Raw genomic sequence first — 25,904 nt, 5'->3', positions numbered from 1 at the left:
AATTTCCATGACATACCATATTTTAACTTCCGACATGTTCCGGTAATCAAATATAAAATATTAACTGCAGAGGAATGGCGAACGGACAAGACCCTCTCTGAGAAGATTAAATTAGTCGATTAACTCAGAAGTGAATTGGTTGGCAAAAAATGGACGATTTTCTAATTGTGTTCCAGGCAAAAATGAATAAAATCCACTGTTCTGAAGAGGGTGTGATGAATTGTGAGGTTTTCTGTTTAGTAAAACAGTTAAGCAATATAAGCAAATCCAATGAGTAAGTCTGATCTCCATAATGGAAAGGTGAAATAAATAATGGGATGTGTTCTCTTGATTTTCTCTCCTCAGTCACACTAGGTAAAGTATTGACGTACAGCAGAAATCCATAATTTAGAAATAGATGTTTTTTTCATCGAAACGACGCGTGTGTGGGTGCAGGGATGTGAGGCTTGCTGAACCTGAAGTTGTTGTCGGCTTTTTATTGCGATCAATACTGAATTTGTTTTGCTAGCATTCACCCAAGGACACTGGAAACAAGTCATCTCTCATGTCATGTTTATTATTCGTATCTCATAAATGAATAGGCAGCATAACTAGCAAGAAATGTTAATAAATAATATGAACACTTTTCATACGTAATGATTTGCTGGTCAATGACTACAACTTTGCGAGGAATTACAGAAGTGGAAAGAAATGATGCTGACCAGTGTGATAGCATGCACACATGGTTGTAAGACTTTGTATCTTGTACATACACCTTTAAGTCTTTGGTACCACGTTTTAATGCATTATGCTCAATCACAAAACGAGAATATCAGTATTTATCAACGGTACACTTGGAAAACAGTGGTCAAGGTTGAATATGTGCTTGTCCAGGTGAATGATCAGGTCACCAGAAGGTAAATAAATAAGCCTTTGTGCGTCTTGGCAGCTGACAGATTTGCAAATGCAATACTTAGACCGCCAGGTTAGCAATGACAGCCCGGGTGAACTCATCACTCGTGGCGTAACCCCCCAGGTCTCCAGTGCGCACCTGTTGCAAACATAAGGACAGTGTGTTATTATGTGCACAGCTGCAGCCACACATGTCCACATACAGTATTACTCCAACCAGCATGTTAGAGCCTTTTAAAACTGCAGCCACCAAGTGTTTGGTGAGTGGGATCTTCTTCACCAAACATCAGTGTCACTTCCAAAGCCCTGTGCTGTTTCAGGTCTATTTGCGGCACTTCTTGAAGTGCAAATGCTGCCATAACTTCACATGCAAACTATTATGATTCTGATTTTGAAGGTTGATGTGAGAAGGAACACATGCTTGTTGTTTTGTATGTCTGCTCTCACTTTAGCAGTTATGCCAAATACTACAAAGGGAGAACAGAATGTTATTAATTCATTATTATTAATTTACAAATGTGGCCAGCTTTGATATGTTAAGTGCAGCATGTTGATACAGAACTTGCGCTCAAAAAGGAAACTTAATCTGCATGACACAAAGCACACACAAACACTCGCTCACAAAAATTACATTGCTGCTATGACATTTCGGTATGACTTTATTTTCATGTGTGTGGTCAAGTTGATAAATCAGTCAAAATGAGGTACAGGAAAACTATTGGTGACTGAATCAGCGCCAACTCGAGCGATGTCTTAAGTGCTCGGCTTATATATTTCCATATAAAACGACAAGTAAAAATGTCCTCAACAGGATGGGGACTTTGCTAATGAACAATGACTTTACATTAATGAAATGACTCCAGGCTTTTTCTGGATGTTTAAGACTTAAGAGTACTTATTTTTGAGATCCTCCAGCTAAATATGAAATAAAAACAAGTTCAACTCTGACCTGTGTCTATTTGGGATTTGCATTATTACTAAAAAACACCTGTCAAGCTCTTGCAAAAACAAAACAAAAAAAAAAACAAAAACAAAAAAAAAAAACAACTTCTTAAAAGTTTATCATTTTACCCAACAAAGGTAAAAATAAGGAAATCAGTTTTGACAAATGTATTATTTAGATATTTTCCACTGGAAGTATTTAATTATACAAAATTATAATTTATTTCAGTGTCATATCTTCAGCAGGCTGATGAGCTTCATCCAAGGACTCAAATGAACATAACCTGTGACTTGCCACACCAGTATTTCCATGCTGAAATTCCACCCTCCTCTCAGTTTGTAATGAATAGATGATTCATTTGATGGACAGTGACCATCATCTGCCCTTTCATATTGAATCCTACAAACTGTATTTTACTGTGCTAGTAATACAAGAAGTTCTATGTCGCTTGAAAACAAAGGATACCGCTGGTGTTCTTACTTAGACTCATCAGTTCATTTTAGACCTTTAATAGCCTGGTAAGGAACACAGCAGTGTATTCAGTTTTTTTTAACATTTGTATAAAATTGCATTTATTTGTTTTTTTTTTTACTGAAGTTCATAAAAGTCAGAAATAAACTTAATATCTGTGGTTCATGATATAGCAGTGTTAATACACAATGTAAATTTCAACGGAGTCAAAAATCGAGAAAAGCACAGGATTCTGACACAAAGTGGAAGACATGACAATGAACTGAAAACAACACATGAAAATGGAAAGAAGCGGTTAGGGAAGTGGGGATATTCATGAACAGGGCAACAACCTCATCAGCCAACACTGGAATAAACCACAGCAAATACTGCTAAAAATTGTGTGGCAGTGAAGGAGAGACGAATATTTACATAAACCCGGTTCATGTTAGGATCAACGTCCAGTTTAGAGGACACACGAGGGAGGAGTGTGTGTGCGTGAGAGGAACATCTTAGTAAACAGGACGATGTCGCAGGTTTTCCACAACAGCGCGCACAAAGTCACCAGTGGTGCAGTACCCGCCGAGGTCCCGTGTCCGTACCTGGGACGTGCAAACAGACGCACACAAATAAACAAACGTACAGAGAGGAGGATGGGGAATTAAAAGGAGAGGGGGAGGGAAGTCCACTTCAGACAACTTGCAGACAAATTCCGCTTTTTTTTTTTTTGCTTGGACCTTCAGTCTGTGGAAATGTAAATCTGTCTCATTTCCATAGTTCCCACTTCATGTCTCACACACACACCATGAATCTCAATTCAACCTTTGTCTGACAGTATTTATCAGAAAAAAAAAAGGAAAATGCTAAGACACCCTGGTGTTTCTTCTGCAGGTTGAAAAGAGTCGTGCGTTAATTTCACGATGGTGTGAGGCAGTTAGTCGGACATATGTTTAGTGGAACACACGGTGCGAATGCATGGAAAATCAAAATGAAAGAAAATGACACAATTAAAAGAACAAAACAAAAAACGACAGCAAGTTGACAGATGAAGACATTTCTAGGTCAGGAACGGCTGATACGCAGAGCGTGAAGAAAGAAAATAACTAATTAGTCACCATTGCATATAATGAACCATAAAACTGTTGTGTGGTGTGGTGTGTGGATGCGTGTGTGTGTGTGAGAAGCCAAAGAAAGACAGTTGCATGCATTCTACTAGCCATCTGCTGACACACAGCTTGCAACTAAAATGCTGCTGTTAATACTGTTAGTGTTATCTGCTGTATTAATTACATGCCAGGTGTTTCCTCATTCACATACCGAATACACCAGTGACCAGTAGTTTGAACTGAATAACACACACGCACACACACACACACACACACAACACACGCAGCCTACCTTTCCCTGCTTGATGACCTTCTTGACGGCGTCCGATACCATTTGGGAGTGATATTCCAGGCTGCAACAGAATACACTTCCAATGAGGAGAGGGCCATAACTGTCTTGACCGGATGGCCGGATTCAGACAAACAGACACTTGAGGCTGCTCTCTCATCCAGGCAGAGGTGCTTGAGTGGTGCGTTGTGGTGTAGTTTAAGTCAAACTGCGTTCGAGGTACTCACTTGAGGTGCCTGAGCATATTGGAAGCGCTGAGCAGCATGGCCGTGGGGTTGGCAATGTTCCTTCCTACAGCCTGTGCGAAGGGGTGCCGTGCTCCCTGAGAGAACAGAGAGAATGGATTTCTCATAGAACACTTGATGAATGATACAGAAGCAGAGGTCGGTACGGCGTTCGTTCCTATAATTAATGTTCTCCTTTTTCCCGATGATCCGTAAGATAGTCCTTAGACCAGTGTGAGAAACATACTGCTGCTGTCAATTTGTTGAGAAGAAAACACTTAATGGGATTTTATTTATTCTTTTTTTTTGCCTAACTTTCTGGCGTTAATTTTGTCTCAGTGTGTTCACATTTTATATCTTCTCTAGAGTTTTGAAGTGAGAACTGATGCACAGAACAGCACCTCTGGTTTGTGTATCAGTCAGCAGCGCTGAGTGTAGAAGAGAAATGTTGATCTCCTAGGACCTTTTTTTTTTTCTCCCCAAGGTCAAGAGGAAAAAAAACATAAAATACTACATGTTCTTTTGGCAAGATCACTGCAAAATAAAGCGTAACAAAACTCAGTCTCATGATCTTTGATTTATTTTGAAAGCTATTTATAAGGGGGGGATTTTGGGAGTTAAAGGGCATCAGCGCAGTGGCAAGAAGTTGATTCTGACTCATCTTTAGCCTGACCGCAAACCCAGTATTTAAGCTGGAGATCACGCTGATGATGCTTGTGGGTAAAAAAAAAAACAAAAAAAAAACAACCTTGTCCAACATGTCTGAGTAGCGATTTGCTGTTAACTGAGCAAATGCCAAGAAGGAAGACAAACTCATCATCGCTGGGTTGCGAGTAACACGAAGCAGCGCAGCTCAACCGAGTGTAACTTCCAGTACTGCGAACACTGTAGGCCTTGAAGGGAGCCATCGGAAGTGATTACAATACCTGATCTTGTGTGAATCCGGCCTGAAACACACACTGATTTCAAGTTTTAGCTTTAGATAAAGGTTTATCAACATGTCGAAAAACTGAATCCTACATTCCTTAACTCAACGCAGATTCGTTTTCAGCGCGAAAACTGCTCAGAATTAACAAAACAGCAGTGGAGGCTTGTGGGAACTTACGGTCTCAAAAACGGCATACTCGGCGCTGTAGCTTTCCCCGGGGACGACGCCCGCTCCTCCGACCAGACCCGCTGCCAGGTTATCAATGATGTTTCCGTACAGGTTGGGCATTACCAGAACATCAAACTGGTAAGGGTTCTGGACCAGCTGAAGGACGGGAGAAGCACGCGGTGGTGAATTTTTTTCAAAATAACGAGGGGCGAAACCATAACAAAATCAAATGAATTTATGATGAGGATTTTGAATACAAATTAATTCAACAGAAAACAGAGTAAAAAACAGAGTAAAAAAAAAAAAAAATCATAATTAAGTCAGAAGGTCTCACTAACTCACTAGTGCTCACACTAACAATGCCAGATTGGTAACATCTGATGGCCCCCAGATGACCAAAGTAACAATATCACAACAATAGCACTTTCAACTTGCAAAATACACATTTCATTGCCTGTTTATATATTGTATAGTTATTTTATTGCCTATCTGTATATTTTATATATACTGTCTATTTTAGACAGTTTTATATTTGTATTGTCCAGGACTACAGATGGAAATTAGCTATGAGCCATAATCTGGTACAAATATCTCTGCCTCTGTGCTTCATGTATTTGTACACTGTCCTAATAAACTTCTAAACAAACAAACAAACAAACAAGGAGGAAAATTTATACCTGCATGCAGCAGTTATCAATGATGATGTTTTCATACTTTATTTTGGGATAGAGCTGTGCTACTTCTGCGCAGCTCTGGAGAAACAGACCATCACCTAACTTCCTGTTTGAGACAAGGCAGGACATATTAGCACAAACAATGTACAAAGTTAATTGTAAATAAACACGTGGTGACAAAGCTTTTAGGGACACACTTCTTTCTTACATGATATTGGCCTTGTGAACAGCAGTAACCTTGTTTCGCCCCTTCTTGGTTGCATAATCAAAGGCAAACTTGGCGATACGCCGTGACTTCTCTCTGGTGATGATCTTCAAACATTCGATCACTCCCGTCACACTCTAAAGCAGCAGAGGGAAACAAAGTTTGACTCTAGTACTTGCCAAAGAGGGCGTAGGAAGTTTTGAAATAATTACAATGGACTTCTTGATTAAAGGGTCCTCAGGGAAATTCTGACAGCCGGTGACGTTTTAATGATCACAAACGTCGGTGTCATTACACATTTGCATGCAACGACAGGCCTTTACGCGGAAGCTGGTTTTACAGCAACGCTCAAAGGATCTTCATCCACGTTTATGAAATACCTCCTACTGAGAATGAATTTTTAGTGAAAATAATTTTTGCCTTGAAAGCTAATTCAAATGTACTTTAAATACAACTTAAATTGCTGATCAGCACAAGATTATTATTATGTTATAATAGTTAAGGGAACCATGTGGTTGTTAAAAAAAAGTTAAGAAACATAAGCTGTTTGAAAATCTAGTGTTTGAAGAACTCTTATGGGGAGCATAAACAAGCAAGATTTTTCCCAGGTAAACTTGTAATTGAGTAAAAGTAACTATAAAAAATTTGCCGAGAATAATCATAGTTATGGCTTCTGTTAGAACAGATTTATACATATTTATAATCTAAATGTATTTCTCTTCATATGATTTAATTTTTCACATTTTTTTCCAGCAATAATGGTAGTAAAACATCATTATATGTACATTTTTCTATCAGAAAAATTATAATGGTTATTGCTCACATGAACATAGAGTTATAGAAGCATTTACTTTCCTTCTTTTCACACAAAGTAAAACACACAGACTTCCACATGTATGTACACACACAAAAATAAGATTCCTTTTAAAGTAAACTGGAATTCAAAGTTTATCCTGACAGGATCTGTCTTCATCACCTCATGCTCCAGAGAGCTGTACTCTCCCTCCGTCTGTTCACGGATGATGACCAAGTCCAGGTTATTGTGGCGAGTGCTGTAGCCCGGCAGGCTGTTTACATGAACCACGTTTGCAAAAAGGTCTAGTTTACGCCTGAGGAGTTCAGAAGGAAACATTGTTTTTATTGCGCTTATTCCTGGAATAACACAGAGTTCACAAAAAAACAAAAGATGGGTTTTACCTCAGTCTCATCTCATATGAAGCCAGTTCCCCTTTGAACTCCATGGGAGTGTGAATCTTTCCTGAGTAATTAAAGATAAATTCAATACATTTTTTCAAATGAAATGTAGAACACAAGACATTATAAGATTCTCTGTATTTCAGAATGAACTTGAAGTAAGCATTTCATTTTTTTTTAAATGCTCTTGTTGTGATTCTCACCAATCTGTTTCAACTGCTGATTAAAAAAATGATAAAACCAATAATAGTAATAATACTACTTGGCTATAAATTTCACAAACTTTAACACAATAGCTTTACACATAGTAAATATCAATTTATTTTAAAGAGGACAGGGACTTTGGGAAGTTGATGAAAAACAGAGTAGACCAACCTTTAATGGCCACTTTGTTATTTTTCATAGAAGTCAAAACTTGGTCGAGTTTCTCCTCACTGGCCATGTTCTGCACTTCACTCAGGTGGAACTCCTCGAATTCCACTGGAACATCTCCTGCCTAAAGACGGGGAAACATTAATGGATGAAGAAAGGAGAAAAGAATTGAATTGCATCATCCTGCATTCCCCATGTCTTCATTATGTATTTATTGGTTACATAAACATTCACATGTATACATATATATATATAAGGTGATTATATGAAAAACACTTCTGTATTCAAATCAAGCCATCAAAGAATTATAACAATAAACCTAATTTATGCCAAAAAAATACAGTAAATTTAACATTACTATTACTTTGGAAGAGGCCAAAGTAATAGTACTGGTAGTACAGGAAATTAAAAATACAGTAAATTTAACATTACTATTACTTTGGAAGAGGCCAAAGTAATAGTACTGGTAGTACAGGAAATTAATACAAAAACAATGTCAGATGTTTAGGACAAACATTTTCAACCGCAATCCTAAAGGCAGTAATGTTATGTCAATGCAATCAATGCATTCAGGGAACTAAATGCATCTTTTGAAGACTGAAGTGTAGACATATTTCAAACGTCTGTCATAGCTGATAGCACCTTAAAAACTTCCTTGACTGCAGTCATCAGCTCAGGTCCAACTCCATCCCCTGGAACCATGGTGACTTTAAAAGTAGCATCTGCACGAGCGGGTGGGGCTTCTGGGCCACGAAGAGCAGCAGACACACTCAGTGGTCGGCATGCCAGCTGCCCCCACTGAGGGCAGGTGAAGCCCTGTGGATTAGAGAAAAAAATAAAATATAAATGTTATATTGACACAAAGAAACAACCCAGATACTAAGAAGCCACCTAATTGACACTGAGATGCTTCATTATGTCAGCCGGAATATTGGTCCTGACAATAACAAGTAGTCGTATAATTTGGTGTGTAACTCAGAATGCTTTTGAAGATTAGGCCATTTCTTTCTCAAATTAGGGAAATACTTGGAAAAAAAAGGCCTAAAATTCTATATGAGACCTTGTTTTTGTTATGAAATGTACGTAATGTGACTGATTGACTGAAGAACCAGTGACTGAGAGAAAAAAACATGTTCGGATTGTTTGTTGACAGGATTGGTCGATGACCTTCACAGGGTTATATCTTTTGTGACATACAGATATTTGATTGGAGAATCCTTACGATGTGCCTGATCACATTTTGAGCCAAAGGTAATTAAATTCTATCCTTCAATTTTATCAGAAGAATCAATGTGAATCTTTCTACATCACTCCAAACACACATTGACATCATTTTGGATCAGGTAATTCTTATGCATGGGTACAGGGCACATGAAGAACCAACTGTTGCAAATGAACATAGGCACTAACAGGACTAAAATTTGACAATGATATTTAATATTTACGGTTTTAATCCAATACAATTGTCACCCATATGTGTGAAAGGGAGAAGCCTTCTGCTGTATTCTGTCAGGGACATTAGCTTCCATGCAAACCAACCTCAGTGATGCGTTACCTGCATGCAGTTTGCGGGAAACCACCGGTTAAACGTGAGCTAACCGAGATAGCGAGCCGTCTTACCTTCCCAAGACATGTAGAAAAACAATTTACTGACAATCAAACTTGGAAAAGAAACTGTGACCTTAACTTGCCTTCCGAGCAAGTTTGAGTCCGATCAAACGACGTGTCAATGAGGCCGGTTAGCAAGAAATGTCTGTCACACTGACATTCAGTAGGCATTATATTTGACACCACTAAAATATAACTAAACTATGAAAACACTGATGGAGTTGTATACGTAAAAATCAAAATCAAAATAACGTTTAAACGCTGTCTATGAACTCACCTTGACCAGAGTTAGTAGGCTTCCCCTCAAGGCGGCCGCCATAGTCACAGGCTTGCAGTGGCTAAGCTTCTTCTTCTTCTTCAACTACTGGGGGGTGAGAAACGGGAAACAAAGCTCGTGAGCGCCCCCTTGTGGCCATTATGTGTAATTGCAAGTGAAACTCCACGGGTGCAGGGTTGCGGGGCCGTGGGATGGAGAGCCATTTCTACAGACAAGATATTTGTCATGGTGAGTACACAAAATCATATTCGAACCAACATTATCGTTTCATTTATAATTTAAAACATGGCATTTATTTGGACAATAAATGTGTTCTGTGATAACCTTGTCTTTTAACCGAGGGGTGGCAGGAAGCCCCTGTAAGCCATGCATCAGTACACAAAGATGCAAGATTCAAGATTCAAAGCGTTTATTGTCACATGAACAGTATAGAAACGTGTTTCCCTGTAAAGTGACATCCCTACTTATTTGTCTGTGGTGCATTTGGATATGCGTTGGTAGAAAGAGTTTGTGCACATTATTATAAATATGATTATTGGTATGAATATGAACATTGCAATAGAACAGAGGTGGTGCAATAAGACAAAGGACAAAATTAGTGGAAACAAACAAACAATATCGAAGTATAAGTTTGTAAAAACCCCAAGATAACCTACATATGTGACTGCATTCTGTTCAAGTGACAGACACATGCTAAGCTGGGTGATGGACAAGCAGTCAGACAAGGATCAGCACCTTGGACAGAGATAAGGATGTACATCAAGTTCTGACGTGGTTTTCTCAAACTAATCTTGGCCCGGGGGCCACATACGGCCTAATTTCATGTCAAGGGGGCCGGACCAGTAAAATCATTACCTAGAAATAACATAAAGTCCAAATTTTTCTTTTGTTTTAGTGTAAGGGAGGTAAACAAGTAAATTATAAAAATCTTTATATGTAGTGAACCGTTCCTCTAAAAAATACATGATGAATTAATATTAAAGAAGAATTGATGAAATTACACCCTTAAAATATTGTTCAGTTGAGAGAGAAAATCTTTTCTCTATGGGAAAATTTGCCACTAGAATTCGTTAGAAAATTGATTGGTAGCATGTATAAGAGGAGGTATTCTGGTTATTATATTAATCTTTTTAATTTTGTCCGTTTTTTTTTTTGCTATCATTTTTGTTGTTTTTATAGAAATAAGAAAAGAAAAGATTGTCTTAACACTGTCACTAGACGTTTTTTTTAATCAAAAAATCATTTTATTTTCAAATTTTGAAGCAAAAATACATCGCAAAGTTACTTTTCCTTTTTTTTCCTTGCCCATTTTTTTTTAAACACACTGTATAAAACCCCTTGATGCATGTGAGAAAAACACGCGGGCCTCCCCAGCAAAAAGATTTGATTTTAGGCAGGAGGCCTGCATTTTCGTGCTCAAAAGGGAGAAGTGAAAGTCTAGTATGTTGGATGTAATATACATCCGGGTAAATATCCCACCACTGCTTGACTGAAAATGAAGTAAGCATAGCAAGCGTCGCCCGCTTGTTGTTATTTTCCGAGCTTTTGATGAATGCAATGTGTAAAAGGTATCAGTAAAAATATGTTGTCATTCCCTGGCTTCCAAATGCATTTTATGAAATATGTACACGCATGTGTGTCATGAGAAGAAAATAAAATATTTTCAATAAGTGTCTGCAAGTAAGATTTTGCACAATATACAAACAATAAAAAGATATTAAAGGGAAGTTCATTGCATGGGTTTTCTTGATATACCTATATCTTTATATAGATAATTTAAATGAAGAAGGCATGATTTTTGATTGAACAATCCAGCATATACAAATGTTGTTTTGTCTGACATTGTTTCATTTTTGGTTGAAGCAACATAGTCTACCGGACATGTAAAATATTGTGTTTTTATCTCATATAAACAATGAAAAGCATTAAGATTAAGCTGTGTAAGCAATATACATGAATGTAAGCAAACATTAATGGGAAGATTGGTATAACAGATACTCTCCCAAAAAAAAAAAAAAAGAAGCAGGGTGTTTTGCAAATATGTCCAATAATGCCCCAATGATGTGAGTAAAGCATTTTGTGCTTAGTTTTAGTTTAGCGTGAATGAGTCAGTGGGCCCAGATCGAGCAGGGCCCCTTGGGCCTGCCGGTCAGGACAGCTCCCGATTGTGTTCAGCTGAGCTCAGGGGGCCCAAAATATGTCTGAACAGCCAGTTTGTCCATATATAAATAGCTTAGGGTGCACATTCTTATTCTCTCCTATATACCCCTTGTTTGAATATCACATCTTTCAATTTAGATATCAGTCTGGATTTGCTGCAGCGATGGCCAAACCTCCTACTGGGTTTCATCCTATATAGGCCAGGGGATTCCCAGCCCTATTCCGGGCCACTGACACCCTCTATTGGAACGGAGTATGATTTTAAAATCACCATCATGACCCTGCAGATAAGAATGGACACTTGTCCTGTCACCTTGTTGGGCATTTCATTTGGTTATTCATGCTAGCATGATTTTGTCAGGGGCCACATTGAGAGTCTGAGAGGGGAAGAGGGGAATTTTCCCTAATTTAGTCTTCCAGGCAGTCTCCGCTTTACAACTCAGGAGTGGGCAATTATTTTGGCTTGCGGGCCATATTTCTTATTTAATTTTTAAAATGAAAATTGTGGTTTCAATATTTAAATTTTTGGGGCATTTTATTTCAACTTTAAAATCATTAATGATCATATAAATGCACCAACATTATTTTGTATGGAATCATCCATACATAATAAAACAAAAGGAAAAAAAAAGAGGAGTTTCTAAATTCACTATTGCATACATCAATATTTATGTTGATGCTTGTTTTCTGTGTGATTTTGGGCTTGAATTTTGTAGGTGTGGTTTGAGGAGAATTTTTTTTTTTTAACTTGGAATTGAGCGGGAACAGTTAAGTGTATTGCAGTTTTGCTCATTAACAGCTATTGCTCATTAAACAGACGTTTTACCATCACATGGGTGTTTCCCTGACTAAAACGCTACATTATTGATTGAAAATACTTAAAATATTCAAAGAAAATAGTTTGGCGTGCCGGATGTGGCCTGTGGGCCGTAAAACACCCAGGTCTGCTACAAAGGCAGCCCCTTGCATAAGGAAATAGAATCCAATACTTTTGCACTGAATATAGATAGAATATCTACGATAACATTTAATAAATGATATTCATTTGCAGTGCAAAATACATGTGATTTCTTGTAGGCCTGTTGCCAAAACAAGTAAATGACATTTTTCTAACCATAACGATCATACTATCGGGAAATATATTTTTATTGTATGAACATATATTAATCCAGAGGGATTTTTTTTCTTCCATTCTGCGGATTGTTTCGGTATCATTTCAAGAAAACATATATCTAATTTTTTTTTTTTTTTTTTTAATGTTTTATTGAAGCCTGCGAGACTTAGTTCAGGAGAAAATAATCTCAAGTTGCATCGTACAGTGCTAGTGGCTGACGGTCGCAGCGTCGTATCTGAGTTTACCATATATGGGCAAAGACAGGCAGCTCTACCTGCTTCCGTGTTTGTGTGATTAGGGAGTGCACAGCCGGGGGAGCTTCACTGTCTCCACTTTTTTTTTTCCATTCATCTGGAAGTGTAAGGTCAAGCGACAGATAAACAGAGAAAATGCCGTACGAACTGAGTAAGTATGTGCCTCTGCAGCGGTGGGGGTGAAGACTTGGAGCAAATGTGAAGATTCTTTCTCGTTAGGTGCCGCTATGGAGTTGATCATGCTAGTCAGCCATTTAGCATCGGGCTAGCTAGCCTCGCCCATGATTTTGACATTTCATCCCTCGTGTTAAAGGGAAAAATGCCAGCTGGCATTTGAAAAATGGATAGGATTTATGACAGCTCCGTATCTGATTAAAAACCGCTTCATTAAGAGACCTTCATGGCTGTAAGTGTGCTTACTGGTGACTTACTGGTATTACAGCTGTAACTCGGCTAGCTGTGTGTCGAGCTAATGTCTGTCAGGAAATCCTTACGCTTGCATCGCTTTATTGTGAAACGTCCAGCCCCGGTCTGGCAGATTGACTGATGGACCGGAGAAGTAGGTCCTGGAAAAATTACCGCAGAAAAGCGCTTAAATCTAAACTTTCCATTTGAGGGACCGATGAAGAGTTGTCAAACACCCAATACGGAAGTCTGCCACCTAATTATGATGAAGCTTCGTTGCTAATGGAAACCTATCGTGTTTTGAGTAATGCCTGGGTTGTTGGTGGCCAAATGACCACGGTTTCGTTTGTTTTTATTCGCCAAGCCACATGAATGCATGTTTATGGTTTTACTTTATATCAACACCTATCAAAATGATGCGTTTTACTTTACTTAAAAGTGTCATTTCATTGTAATTAAAAACTTGCATGGCGTAAGCCTGAAATAAAAGTAGTAAGTTAAGGACAACATTTCTGTAAGACACTGTCAAGTTGGTTTGAGTTCTATGAGGTCTTCAGAATAACTGCCTATCAAACCTTGGATTACGTTTCTTTGCAGCATAAAGTGTGTGCAAGTTTGATTTGTTTACACACCTTGTAAAAATTATTTGCTTGCCATATTCCCTGTCATTCCCTACTTTTAGAACATGTATTCGCCAGTCTCCCCCAGATGGAGAGGGGTGTTTCAAAAGTGATTGGCGGTGATCCCAAAGGCAACAACTTCCTTTACACTAATGGGAAGTGTGTCATCATCAGGAACATTGATGTAAGTTTTTTTTTTTTTTTTTTTGGTTTTAGATTCTGGATATCTGTAGGTTTTCATAGGTCTAAATACCTCAATTTATGCAGGTTGTCAGCATAGCCAAATAAGGAGTTGCCTTTATGGAATCTGTAACCCTGCCTAAAACCACATCAATTTGTCATCCAACATGTATTTACTCTGAAAGCAGTAAGCATTTTTTCAAAATACTGTACACGTTGATTAAAGTTGACAATGCTGATGTATGACATGCCTAATAAATACAATTACTAACAGCTTGAGCCAGAGGCATCGAAGCTAAAAACCATCAAAATGAGTTTGAAATGTGTTTTCACACTCAGTCCTGTCTTATCTTGTGTTTTTAAAGAACCCAGCTATAGCGGATATTTACACCGAGCATGCCCATCAAGTTTCTGTTGCCAAGTACGCTCCTAGCGGATTCTATATTGCATCTGGAGGTGAACGTCTATCAAATTCACACAAACCAACTACATCATGTTAATACTGTAATTAATCAGCATACAGTTGTGTACATTTTGTTAAAGCAATTGTTTTGGTCTATTTTAGATGCATCAGGAAAGATCCGCATCTGGGACACCACCCAGAAGGAGCACCTGCTCAAATATGAGTACACTCCAATTTCAGGCACGATTAAAGACATTGCATGGACAGAGGATAGCAAAAGGATCGCTGCAGTTGGGGAAGGCCGAGAGAAGTGAGTATCCCAGCTTGGTGGATTCTATTGGTTGAAACTCCAGTCAAGCAATAGCAGAATTTACTCTGTTCTTCTTCTTTCTAAAGGTTTGGGGCAGTGTTCCTGTGGGACAGTGGGTCCTCAGTGGGAGAACTTTCAGGACACTCCAAATTGATGAATAGCGTGGATATAAGGCAGAAGCGCCCTTATCGCCTTGCGACTGCTAGCGACGACACCACAGGTTCCTTCTTCGAGGGACCTCCCTTCAAGTTCAAATTCACCTTGCGTGTGAGTTGCAGAGATGAAACTTTTTTGTGGTGGCCTTTTATTTAAAATCAAATTCCAGAAACTGCTCAAAGTGGAAGCAAGCTGATTCACATGAAGATAGTTCAAACTCCTAAGATCAGCAGCAGCTTTAACATTGTCCTAACATGAATAATGAAGTTAAAATAAAAAATGACATTCAGTGAAATAAGCCATCTTCATTTTAAAGGCTTCTGTTCAGTGTGAAGCTGTGGGCTCACTTCTCTCATTCCACATTGTTTTATAGCCCACTTCCCCCATAAATTCTTGAAGTCACGTGTGAAACTCTCCACTCCTCCAAAGTCAAATGTTTCAGCGCTAACTGTTCATAATTTTCTACTTTCTTGGTGTTAAGTATCCAAGTATAAGCATCTATTTTTGCATTAGGTCAGTCTGTGATTTTACATTATACCGTAAACCGCCTTCAAACCTTTTTGACTTTGCAGGTTTTTTCTTTTTAACTACAACAATACCTGTAGACATCAATCTAATTTACTTATTGTTTTTCATTTGTGATCAGGAAAAAGATGGTTTGCACACAAACACTTCAAACCCATTCAGAACAGAAATATTTCGCTAGGAAATCGATCTGCTCCTCCCGACAAAAGTTGCAGATGTCGGCACACGCATAACACAGCAGTGCAGATGGTGTAGTTTTACTGCACAGAGGACTCGGAATGCAAGTCCCATATTTCGTTTTCTTTTTAATTGGAACATTTTTGCTCTATTTGATTATTGCACTGGAGAAATGAAACAAATGCCAAATGAGAGTTATGCACCTGTGCTTATCAGCACATCTGCAAAAATGGAGGAAAACCCATGAAGAAATGTTGTGTACACATGAATGAAGCCTACTTATATTATTATATTATATTATTTCATCTTAAGGAATGTAAGAAAACTCTACTTGCCAACATGTGGCGCTCTCTCTCTGAAAGTAAATTCGACCTGGAATCTCTCCGCAGTCATCCAACTACATTATCCGAAACAAAATTAATATTTCCTTGACAAAAATATTTTCTTCAAAATGGCCAATTTTAGAAAGTTATTGATTCTATTTCTTTTTTTGTGTGTGATGGGATTAGCTGATAAACATATATTTTTTAATCCAAGGTGTAAATAATCCCTTAAAATCCAAATTCTAGAACGTCCAAGCTGTATATGTATTCATTTCTGAAAGAGAGAGAACTTCTCCTTCCTCTGTTTTGCCTGTACTTCTAAAACTGCCATCTATAGATACAACTCATACCTTTGACTTAAGTAGAAATGGGCCGGACTGCCTCTTACAGGAACACACGCATTGGATGGAGAGGGCACTGGGACAGGTTTCACCTTCAGCATGCAGGAATTACATGACTAGTTTCTTCCAAATTGTTAATATTACACAGCAAATCAGCTATTTCACCTGATGTAGAAAAGCCCCGTCACTGATTTCCAATTCCAAAATTTCTTGGGTCAAGTTTAGGTTTATTTATCTAAAAATGAATGTATTAGTGTCAGTTATTTCCAATACCGTTCCTTTTCTTCAACTTTGACTCTAAATTGCTGCTATTAAATGCCTTTTTTTTCCCTCCTTTTCTCGCTCCTGCCGCAGGACCACAGCCAGTTTGTCAACTGTGTCCGTTTCTCTCCCGATGGAAGTCGGTTTGTTACAGCGGGTGCTGATGGCCAGGTTAGTATCGAACTGTCTGGTATGAACTTGGGTCCCAAAAAATTCATAATAAAGGGCCCTTTTGTGCGAATCTGAACGAAGTGTTCTTGATACATTAAGTTTTGAAGTTTTTTAAGTTTTGGAAGCTGTTTGCAAGGAACCAGAATTCCTCTGGATTGTGTCTCCAGTGCAGCCTGTATCCACCAATTAAACACTGCAACTAAGGATGAAGCAAAGACCGAAAATGGACGTTTTTTGACTAATGGGTCCTAACTGGCCACTAAGTGTTTGTTTATTCACTGACCGTGAAATGGGAAGCCGAAATATGCTCACTTGCATTTAAAGTGGCTCAGTGGATCACAAACAATAAATAGAAAATGGAAGAGGAAGTCTCAGCCCGGCTATTTGCTCGCCTCACAGGAAACATTGAAATCTTTGCCTTAGTCCCTGCGGATGTGTTCTAAGATCCGGTTCCTTGACAGTTACCTCAACGTGGTTAATTTTTTTTGTTTCTTTTTTTATTAATTTATTGATTTTTACATGCAAAAATAGATGAGGCAAAAACGAATTTTATCTAACAATATTGTTGAAGTCCCGGAGTTGTTTCATCCCTGATGTTGACCGCTAAATATAACACTCTTTCATTCTTTCCGGAAGCCCAAGATGGGATCCTCAAATTAGCAGTAAGAATATATTCATCAACTGAGAAATTCACCGTAAAATATTCACATTCAGCGAGCTTGGTTTATAGAAACTTTTTTTTTTTTTTTTTTTTTTTTTTGTTAAAGTCACTCTAATTAGGTGCTTGATGTTTGGTAGATGATTGTGAAAGAAGACCACTCCATGTGGGGAAAGGTTTTTACCTTAATCAGTGTCGTCCCTCCAGGTCTTCATCTATGATGGCGGGAATGGTGAGCGCATTTGTTCCCTGGGAGGAGAAAAAGCTCACAAGGGAGGAATCTATGCTGTAAGTGTGACTTTCCATGAATTTCTTTTTTTTTTTTTTTTTTTCCCCCAGAAATGTTGTCTTGTATGTGGTTTGCAGTAAAAAAGTGAATTTCCATAACTCCTTTTTTGTCCCAGCAATTCAGTTAGCTGCTCAGGCTACTATTTCAGAGGCTGTTATTGTTACTGTGAAAGATGAAGCATGTGGACACAAATGATGATATATTTTTTTTTTACTTTTAAAGCATCAATCGGGAACTTTTGTGTGCTGAAAGAGTCACTCCTCTGTCCTCAGGCTACTGATATGTGTTTTGTTTCCTCTCATGCTGCTGGCTCCCTGCTTTTGAGTAAATATCTTTAGGATACTTAAAAAAAAAAAAAAAAAACAAGCTCCGTACAAAGGATGCTCAAATAACCATGCATATTCATGATCATAAGTTTCCCGATTTACACGTTGCAGGTTAGCTGGAGCCCAGACAGCTCCCAACTGATATCTGCCTCTGGGGACAAGACTGTCAAGCTGTGGGATGTTGGTGCAGGTACAGCTGTCACCACCTTTAACATGGGCACTGATGTTTCAAGCCAGCAGCTGGGCTGCCTGTGGCAGAAAGACCACCTCCTCAGCATCTCCCTGTCAGGATACATTAACTACTTGGACAAGAACAACCCCGACCGGCCCATACGCGTCATCAAGGTCAGATTTCGTAAAAAGTCTATTCCTGGGTTTTATAAATGATTCCTCTCTGTAAACATTGTGAAACCACGTTTTGTTTAAGTGATTCTTATGGTGTGTGTGTATATAGTGGGTGGATAAATAAAACCAAATGTACTGCTTTTAATCTTACAGATTGTGGATTGTGCTGCTTTCCTTTTAATGCAAATATTTCAGTGTGCTGCTTTTCAGTTTGGAATGGTTATATACTGACACTTTGATTCATTTCTTTTTTTTTTTTTAACGGAATGCATTCTCTTTTATTTAGTGTGCACATAGTTTGGTAAGGATTTGACCATCAATGTATGTTTGTAAAAGTCTCCATAATAGGGCAGAGGGATGTGCATTGATATCTGTCTGTCTATTTTTTTTTTTCCTGATGCCCCTTTTGCTCAGAGCAAAGCATTCTGTACTCTGTCAACCGCTAAGCTGCTATGGTTGAGTCCTACTGGATTTGTTGACATTTCACCTTTGGTCCTTTTCCACCATCAGCTTCAGTATGGAGACGGATCAAAAATGAGAACACCATGCACTGATTTTAGTTGGGCTAGTTTATGTGGAATGGTGATAAAAGTGCATTTTGTGCATCACACTAACACCTCAGTACATATATTCACTTCAGTATGTCAAGAACACCAAATCCAGTGCACTATTTGATTTTCATGATCTCTGCTGTACAGAATGCCAAGGGACAGAGTGTGCTGTAAAGTTTTTTGCAAAAGTGGCTACAGGGGTTCTTTGGCTTTTACTTGAATTAGTATGCTCATCTGATCTCTCCTCAAGGAATCAGCTGCCACATGTTAATATTTCTGTCTGAAAAGTCTTAATTTGAGAGTTGGAATACACATTCATTTCTCTTTTTTTCTATTCTACAGGGTCACAGCAAATCCATCCAGTGTCTGACTGCTCACAAAAATGATGGCCGGGCATACATCTACTCTGGGAGTCATGACGGCCACATCAATATCCTTTCACCATCTTAGCAGAGCTAAAAAGTCTTGACCTGTGGGTCACTGGGATGAAGTCTGCAGCTCAAGTCGGTCTTTATTCGAAGAGCACCACACAAAGCGTGTGACCATATACGCCACACAGCAGAGCTTTCTGTAGAATTTTTGATTAGCCTGTATTTATGACTTCTGCAGACAGCTGCTCTATGCAAGGGGGGGTTTGTTTCTTACAAACAACGTGGGGCAACACAAATGGGTGACTCACTGAGAGATCCTGGACTCAATGGAAGGTCTGTGATGCAAATAGAAAATAAAAAAATGCAGAGGCAGATTGTGGGAACAAGATCAGTGCATCTCGCGACCAAAACCGCTCCTGGCTGAGACAGGAGGCAACCGTTCGCTCACTCTGTCCCCTGCTGACCTTTCTTTCCACTGTCCTCTCAATATGATGTCAAGTGGCAGACATGTCTTTTTTTTTTGTAGCTTCAATGTTAACGTAGCTATCTCCAAAAATGTTGTATGCCAACAAAAAGAAGGTTGCCTCAGTCTGTGATCGACGGCGTCTCCGCAATCTGTTATGTTTTTGTTAATCTCAGTTTAGAAATCCCTGCTTGCCGATTCAGAATGAACCTTCGCAATGAAACGAATGTTCTTCAATATCGAACGCAGCTCAAGGGCCCATTTGGGCTGAGAGCAGATGATTTGTGGTTTTCACAGCTAAATACCAGTTATTGAACAACCACTTATTCCTTTTCTGGGTTCAAAAGGTTGTCAATCGAAGTTGCGAGAAATAATGATTTACTGAGAGAGAAAGAGAAAATTTACAGTTTGAAAAAAAAAAACCAAAAAGCATTCAAGAGCGTATAGAAGCAAAATATGCCTGAATGAATCCAGTCGTTCATGAGACAACACAGGAGAGGTCAAGTCCTTATAGCGGTTTGTTTTTTTTACTGCTGGAGTTGAACCCTCCAACCTCTATGTCTGAATATTGCAAATATTGTCTGGTCACTGTGTTATTTTCTGTTTTCCAATTCTGCAAAGTATGTGTGTTTGAACCCTCGGGTGCTTTCCATAACCTTTGCTTCACATTACTGGGATGCAGACACCGGGGAGAACGATTGCTTCCAGGGAAAGGGCCACAGCAACCAGGTGAGCAAAATGGTGATCGACGAGGCCAGTGAGCTGGTGACTTGCAGCATGGACGATACGCTGCGCTACACCGACACCAACAAGAAGGAGTACAGGTAGGTCATGTACATTAGTTATCTGTACTCGCCACACCAAGAATAGCTGCTTGTCTTGTAATGCACAGCAGGTCCACATAATTGTGACTTGCTGGAAAATGCTTTCAAGCTTTACAAATCACAGTTAATCTGAACAACAACAAAGCTTGTTTGTTTGTTTTAAAAGATGAAACAAAAACAACTCATTTCAAATATATGCATGGAAAAGAGCCTTGTCTGAACATCTATTCACCAGAATCAATTTCATTGGCCAAACTTTGCATGTCATTCATCCTGGCTTTACTCCCTCTGGTATTTATTCAGAAAAATGCAAATTGGTTCTGGCCGGAACCTACCCTGGACAAAGGCCTAGTTGGCAAATAGCAATAAAACAGTGTGGTCCAGAAAGGAAAGTGATCTCAAATCAAGAAGTTTACAGTTTTCCCTCTTAGGTGTTTTAGATCCACATTAACGTGCTTATTTTTGGAGGCACTTGTGCTGAATACATTAAGTTAGGCTACAATATAAACTGTCCGGACCAAAAGGTATCAGGCATGTTTGGAAGATAAGCCACTTAAGCTTATCTTCCCACGCTTATCGTGATATCTAGAAGAAGTGGCATACAGTGACGACCACCTTACGCTGAACTGATTAGGAGCTATTTTTGACTGATGGTGACAGTTGATGTGTAGCACAACAATTTTGTAAATGGAGTGTGGCTTAGGATTTCGGCCCAAAAATGTATCCACTTCTACATTTGAACAGTGCTTGATGAATGACTTTTTTTTTTTTTTCCTTTTTTCATTTTTTTGTTCAGCTCCGCTGATGTTGTTAAGATGGATTTCCAACCTAAAAGTGTTGCAACTTCGTCAGGCGGCCTGTCACTGGCTGTCTGCATCGGCCAGGTAAAGCCTGCGTAGACACAAGTTCTCCCCCTCAAACGCATTCTTTTATGCACAGTTTTGCATGATAATATTAACCCCCCTGTTTTTTTTTTTGATATTTCTATCTTTCCCAAGGTTGTGTTGCTGAAGGATAAGAGGAAAGTGTTCACGATGGATAATCTCGGCTATGAGCCAGAGGTTGCCGGCATCCACCCCGGGGGCACCACTGTTGCAGTGGGTGGAGCAGTAAGTAACTTGCGCAGATGATGTAGACCCAGTTTTTCAATCGGAGACACTCTCTTCCCCCGGATTTAAGGTCCTAGATCCAACCTTTAGCCAGTGAATAAACTGATGCAAGAATTAAACCGTGATCTGATTGAGTCCTCATCTTCTTAAAGGCTTTACTGTTTTGGGACGCAAGTATAAGATCTTCTTCCTGTTGGACCAGCATATCTTGCTTTGTACTGAATGTTTAGCTCACCTCCACAGTGACACGTTCTACATAGACATTTGTCTTTTTTTTTTTTGTCTGCATAGGACGAGAAAATTCATCTCTACTCAGTCCAGGGCAACACTCTGAAGGACGAGGGTCAGACCCTGCAGGTCAAAGGGGTGGTCCTAGACATGGCGTACTCTAATGACGGAGCGTATTTGGCTGTCATCGATGACAAGAAAGTCGCCACCGTGTTCAGTGTGGCCGACGGCTACTCTGTAAGTGTCCCTTGACTGCCGGTTCACCGTCCCGTGTGTGGTGAAATCTTATGTAAGAGAACGCTAATCTTTATTTCCACTTCTTGATGGGACTTTTTTTTCCCAGATGAAAAATGAGTTTTACGGTCATCACGCGAGGCCTGTGGTCCTGGCCTGGTCCCCTGATAACGAGCACTTTGCAACAAGCGGGATGGACATGTTGGTTTACATCTGGTCAGTCTCTGATGCAGAGAAGAGGGTTAGAATCCAAGGTAGGCCATGCACGTGCACATACACACTGACTTCCACTCAATGTTAAGCTTTGTACTTTATTTAGACTTCAGAGTCTGTTCCTTTGTTTTTTTTTCTTTATTGCTTTAGTCATGGAAATGGAAAGACATACCATACTTTGGTACATTTTTTTCTTTAATTATTGCTTATAGTAATCATCTATAAAACACTGATAATAATTCAAGGTGCAAAAATATCAAATGAACAGTAAGATTAAAAATCATTATGTAGATGTTTCTGTCATTTTCCTTGTCACATCTATTGTAAAATAGCTGGATGTCTTGTCGGTAGCTGCTCTCCGTACTGCAGGTTTGCTACAAATCGCAATGATCACAATGAAGTTCAGTGTTTGAAGTTGTCTCATGAATTTGCCAAATCTTTAAAATTTAGCAAGACATTCTCACCGTTACAAAAAAATGATTAGGAATATGTGCGCTGCTTCTCATCTTCATCGTAGCGTTTCTCTGCAGCTTTTACAGCTTATGTGTGGGGGTAATGATTTACTGTCCCAGAATTCTCTGTGTACGCATACACAAAAAATATAAATCTACCCTCTTCATCTACTGTAATCAGCACAAAGATTCAAATCCGGATGCTGTCTATTGTAAGGAATACAAGAAAATAATGTAATGTGAGAGACTGGTTTTAGTCCAGTGTTTCTGACAGGGTTTGTTTTCTGCTTTCGTTTGCAGACGCCCACAGGTTGCACCATGTCAGCGGCCTGGCTTGGATAGACGAGAACACCGTTGTCACCACCTCCCACGATGCCAGTATTAAGCAGTGGACTATTGCATACTAAACATCCACACCTCCAGGGACAAGGACTACTGTAGGTTTTTTAACTGTATTTTTTTCACCATCTTAATGGTGTTGTTTTTTTTTTTTTTTTTTTTTTTTTTTTGTCTAAACTGCAGAATTCTAAATGGTGGCTGGGTAAAATTCACACTTAAAAAAAAAAAAAAAAAAGTCCAGTACGTGTCCCTTTTTTGATGCAAATAACCTCATGCAGAGACGAAAATGTTGAATGCACAGCGTTTCTACACCTCATTGAGATTTACGAACCCAGCTCAACATTCCGTAAAGTTATAGGCTTCACTTTGTTTCAGCAGAAATCCTCATTTGTGTTCAGGCTCATTACATCCAAAACGAACGGACGAATCAAAAGTCAGTTTAATTTTTTTTTTCTTTATTTTTCAATTAACCACGATATGTTTTGAAGTAATTTCAAACTTATGGTTACATTCCGGAAATATGAGAAGTATCTGGTCGTAAATGCAGCTGCCTGTCACAATTTTTTTTTTTTTTTTTTTTTTTTTTGAAACACATTTTCTCATGAACTGGGGAGCAAAAAAAAAAAAAGCAATTGAAACGAAAGATCAAAATAAGCGTACAATCAAGATGCTGTCTGTTCAGTCTCTCAAGGTCCTGTAATGTTGCTGTTTCCTTGTTTTTGGGCCCCACTATGCTTGTCTCACTTTTTTCATGTCTTTATGTATTTCATTAATAATGACAAAGATGATGATAATAATAATAAAACACTTTTTATGCATATTCCCATTCAAGCTGATTTGCACTAGTTCTGTTGTCAAACACATTCATGGACAATTTGTACTATTTGAGTCTTCAAATCAACACACTGACTGCCACGTTTTGTGCGTACCTCTGAACGCTTGGTGTTCACGGTTCAGACTGATAAGAACCGGTCATTATATATTTAACCTGGACTGACCACCTGATGTGGTCCAATATGCCTTTTTCCATTGCTGTTTTCTCCTCTGTAAGCTTGTCTATTAAAATAAATATGACTGGAGGCTCGGGGTAATTATCCTTTAAAAAAAGCTATTAGGAGTGTTTCAAGTGTCTGAGGTACCTTTGAGAGGAATTTCTTTGTGATGAACCTGTAGATGTAATGCCAGATTGAAGAAAAGCGTCAATTTAGTCCATAAATACTGAAACAAATCCCAGGGAAAACTTGCGATCATTAAATACCAGAGGGATTCCAAGGGAGGCCCTTTAACAGCCAGCTCAGTTCTTTATTGTTCACATTACACTAAATGATAACAAAATAATTCCAAATCACACAAACCAATTGTGGTTTATATATATATATATATATATATATATATATATATATATATATATATATATATATATATATATATATATATATATATATTTTTTTTTTTTTTTTTTTTTTTGCCCTGAAAAGTCCCCTTATGGTGTAAACTGTCTTTCACGCAGGTGAAAGCAAATTTAGGAAGAACATTTCAACAAAGAAAAATGTAGAAACCTCTTCCCTAAGAAAATGAAATCTAAATCACACATTTTCTTATTTGAGCATAATATGAGCAAAAGAAACATTTCCCTTTTTTTTTTTTTTTTTTTTTTTTTGAAATCTAGATCTGCTTGGAGCAGCTTCTTAAAAAAAAAGTTATTCCGGTCCATTTTTTTTAAATTTTTTATTATTTTTGACACTCAAAATCATAGAGGACTTGAGATGAATTCCAGAGCCAGGTGGCAGAATGACGAGTGAAACCGAAGGCGTTTCTTCAGCGCTCCCTCCGGCAGCGGTGAATCTGTAACTAGTGGAAAGGCTCAATGACCTGAGCCAACCCCGACAACCACAGCGACACACTGTTACATCCATAATTGCAAGAGTAAAGCAAATACGTTTTCCATCCTGCCAAGTATTTTCGAATCGCCATTCTTTGTGTCTGAAATAGTTTTTGTTTTGTAGCCCGCCTTGCTGTCTCGACAATTTTCCGATCTACAAGTCTCACCTCGCGGATCCGTCTCGGCTGGAATTTAGACTTTGACAAAAGATTTCGAAAGCAGCTCCTGTCATTTCACACATGAAATTTTCTTAAGGTATTCGCAATTAAAAGTTTTGGAATGTAGCACTTTTTCATATATATTTGGTTTGAAGACCATTGGTTTAAGAAGTTCACAGGTCCCGTCTATTTGCTGGATTATGAAGATGAGATTTGCTGGTCTTTAGTACCTCCTCCCTGCCTTAAACCCACGCTGGACGTGCCGTGTTTCCATTTTTACAGATAAATTTTCTCAGATTCAGTCTTGCACCTCGCAGACTGTCAGGAGGATTCCCTTTGTGCCGCAGAATGAAAGCTAAACATTTAATTATAAATGGTTGTTTGCCTACTTATTTACACAGCCTCATATCTCATTACACCAATTTCCTGTAAATGTGACACCATAATGCTCCTTTACTTCACCCTGGACACAAAAGTCTTTATCTACACCTTGTCTCTGAGTATTCGCCTGTAGTTTATAGCATCCCTTATTCACACTTGCTCAACTTAAATACTAACCTTGTTCTTAATCAGTCAACCGTCTCATTCGACCTCTTGACAGCCGCTGTCAGAGTTGGTAGAACAAGAGTAACTCGACCACCATAAAAAGTGACTTCTCAGTGGCCTCCATGGGTTTCAGGTTTCACCCCGCCGTAATCATGTTGAAGGTAAATCCAGGACACCGGCGATGAGT

At 38.7% G+C, this 25,904-nt stretch overlaps 2 protein-coding genes across 3 annotated transcripts; one reads left to right on the top strand and one right to left on the bottom strand.

The window, feature by feature from the left end:
• Positions 1-535: 535 nt before the first annotated feature.
• On the bottom strand, positions 536-9,423 carry idh3b (isocitrate dehydrogenase (NAD(+)) 3 non-catalytic subunit beta). Of its 2 annotated transcripts, none has more exons than XM_086168188.1 (11): positions 9,330-9,423; positions 8,087-8,260; positions 7,448-7,568; positions 7,076-7,136; positions 6,855-6,987; positions 5,882-6,015; positions 5,677-5,779; positions 5,009-5,155; positions 3,907-4,001; positions 3,683-3,743; positions 536-1,030 (listed from the first exon to the last, which is right to left on the bottom strand). In XM_086168188.1, exons 1-11 carry the CDS (start codon positions 9,369-9,371, stop codon positions 953-955), a joined length of 1,149 nt encoding a protein of 382 aa, XP_086024314.1. In that variant the 5' UTR covers positions 9,372-9,423; the 3' UTR covers positions 536-952. The 2 variants fall into 2 exon arrangements, with proteins under 2 accessions (XP_086024314.1, XP_086024313.1); XM_086168187.1 differs by lacking the exon at positions 536-1,030 and adding an exon at positions 2,405-2,886.
• A 3,453-nt stretch (positions 9,424-12,876) lies between these two features.
• Positions 12,877-24,206, top strand: wdr1 (WD repeat domain 1). The gene is made up of 15 exons (XM_086168091.1): positions 12,877-13,008; positions 13,945-14,066; positions 14,428-14,518; positions 14,628-14,775; positions 14,862-15,042; positions 16,652-16,729; positions 17,595-17,675; positions 18,114-18,347; positions 19,241-19,330; positions 20,402-20,556; positions 21,353-21,440; positions 21,555-21,665; positions 21,957-22,130; positions 22,237-22,381; positions 23,093-24,206. Exons 1-15 carry the CDS (start codon positions 12,993-12,995, stop codon positions 23,197-23,199), a joined length of 1,821 nt encoding a protein of 606 aa, XP_086024217.1. The 5' UTR covers positions 12,877-12,992; the 3' UTR covers positions 23,200-24,206.
• The last annotated feature ends 1,698 nt before the right edge of the window (positions 24,207-25,904 follow it).

Source organism: Fistularia commersonii, chromosome 21 (genome assembly GCF_037954325.1).
Source record: "Fistularia commersonii isolate RoL2024-O1a breed Wild chromosome 21, RoL_Fcom_v1.0, whole genome shotgun sequence".
Taxonomy (NCBI): Eukaryota; Metazoa; Chordata; class Actinopteri; order Syngnathiformes; family Fistulariidae; genus Fistularia; species Fistularia commersonii.
The sequence above is the reverse complement of the archived record's forward strand: the minus strand, read 5'-3'. Positions and strand labels throughout refer to the sequence as shown.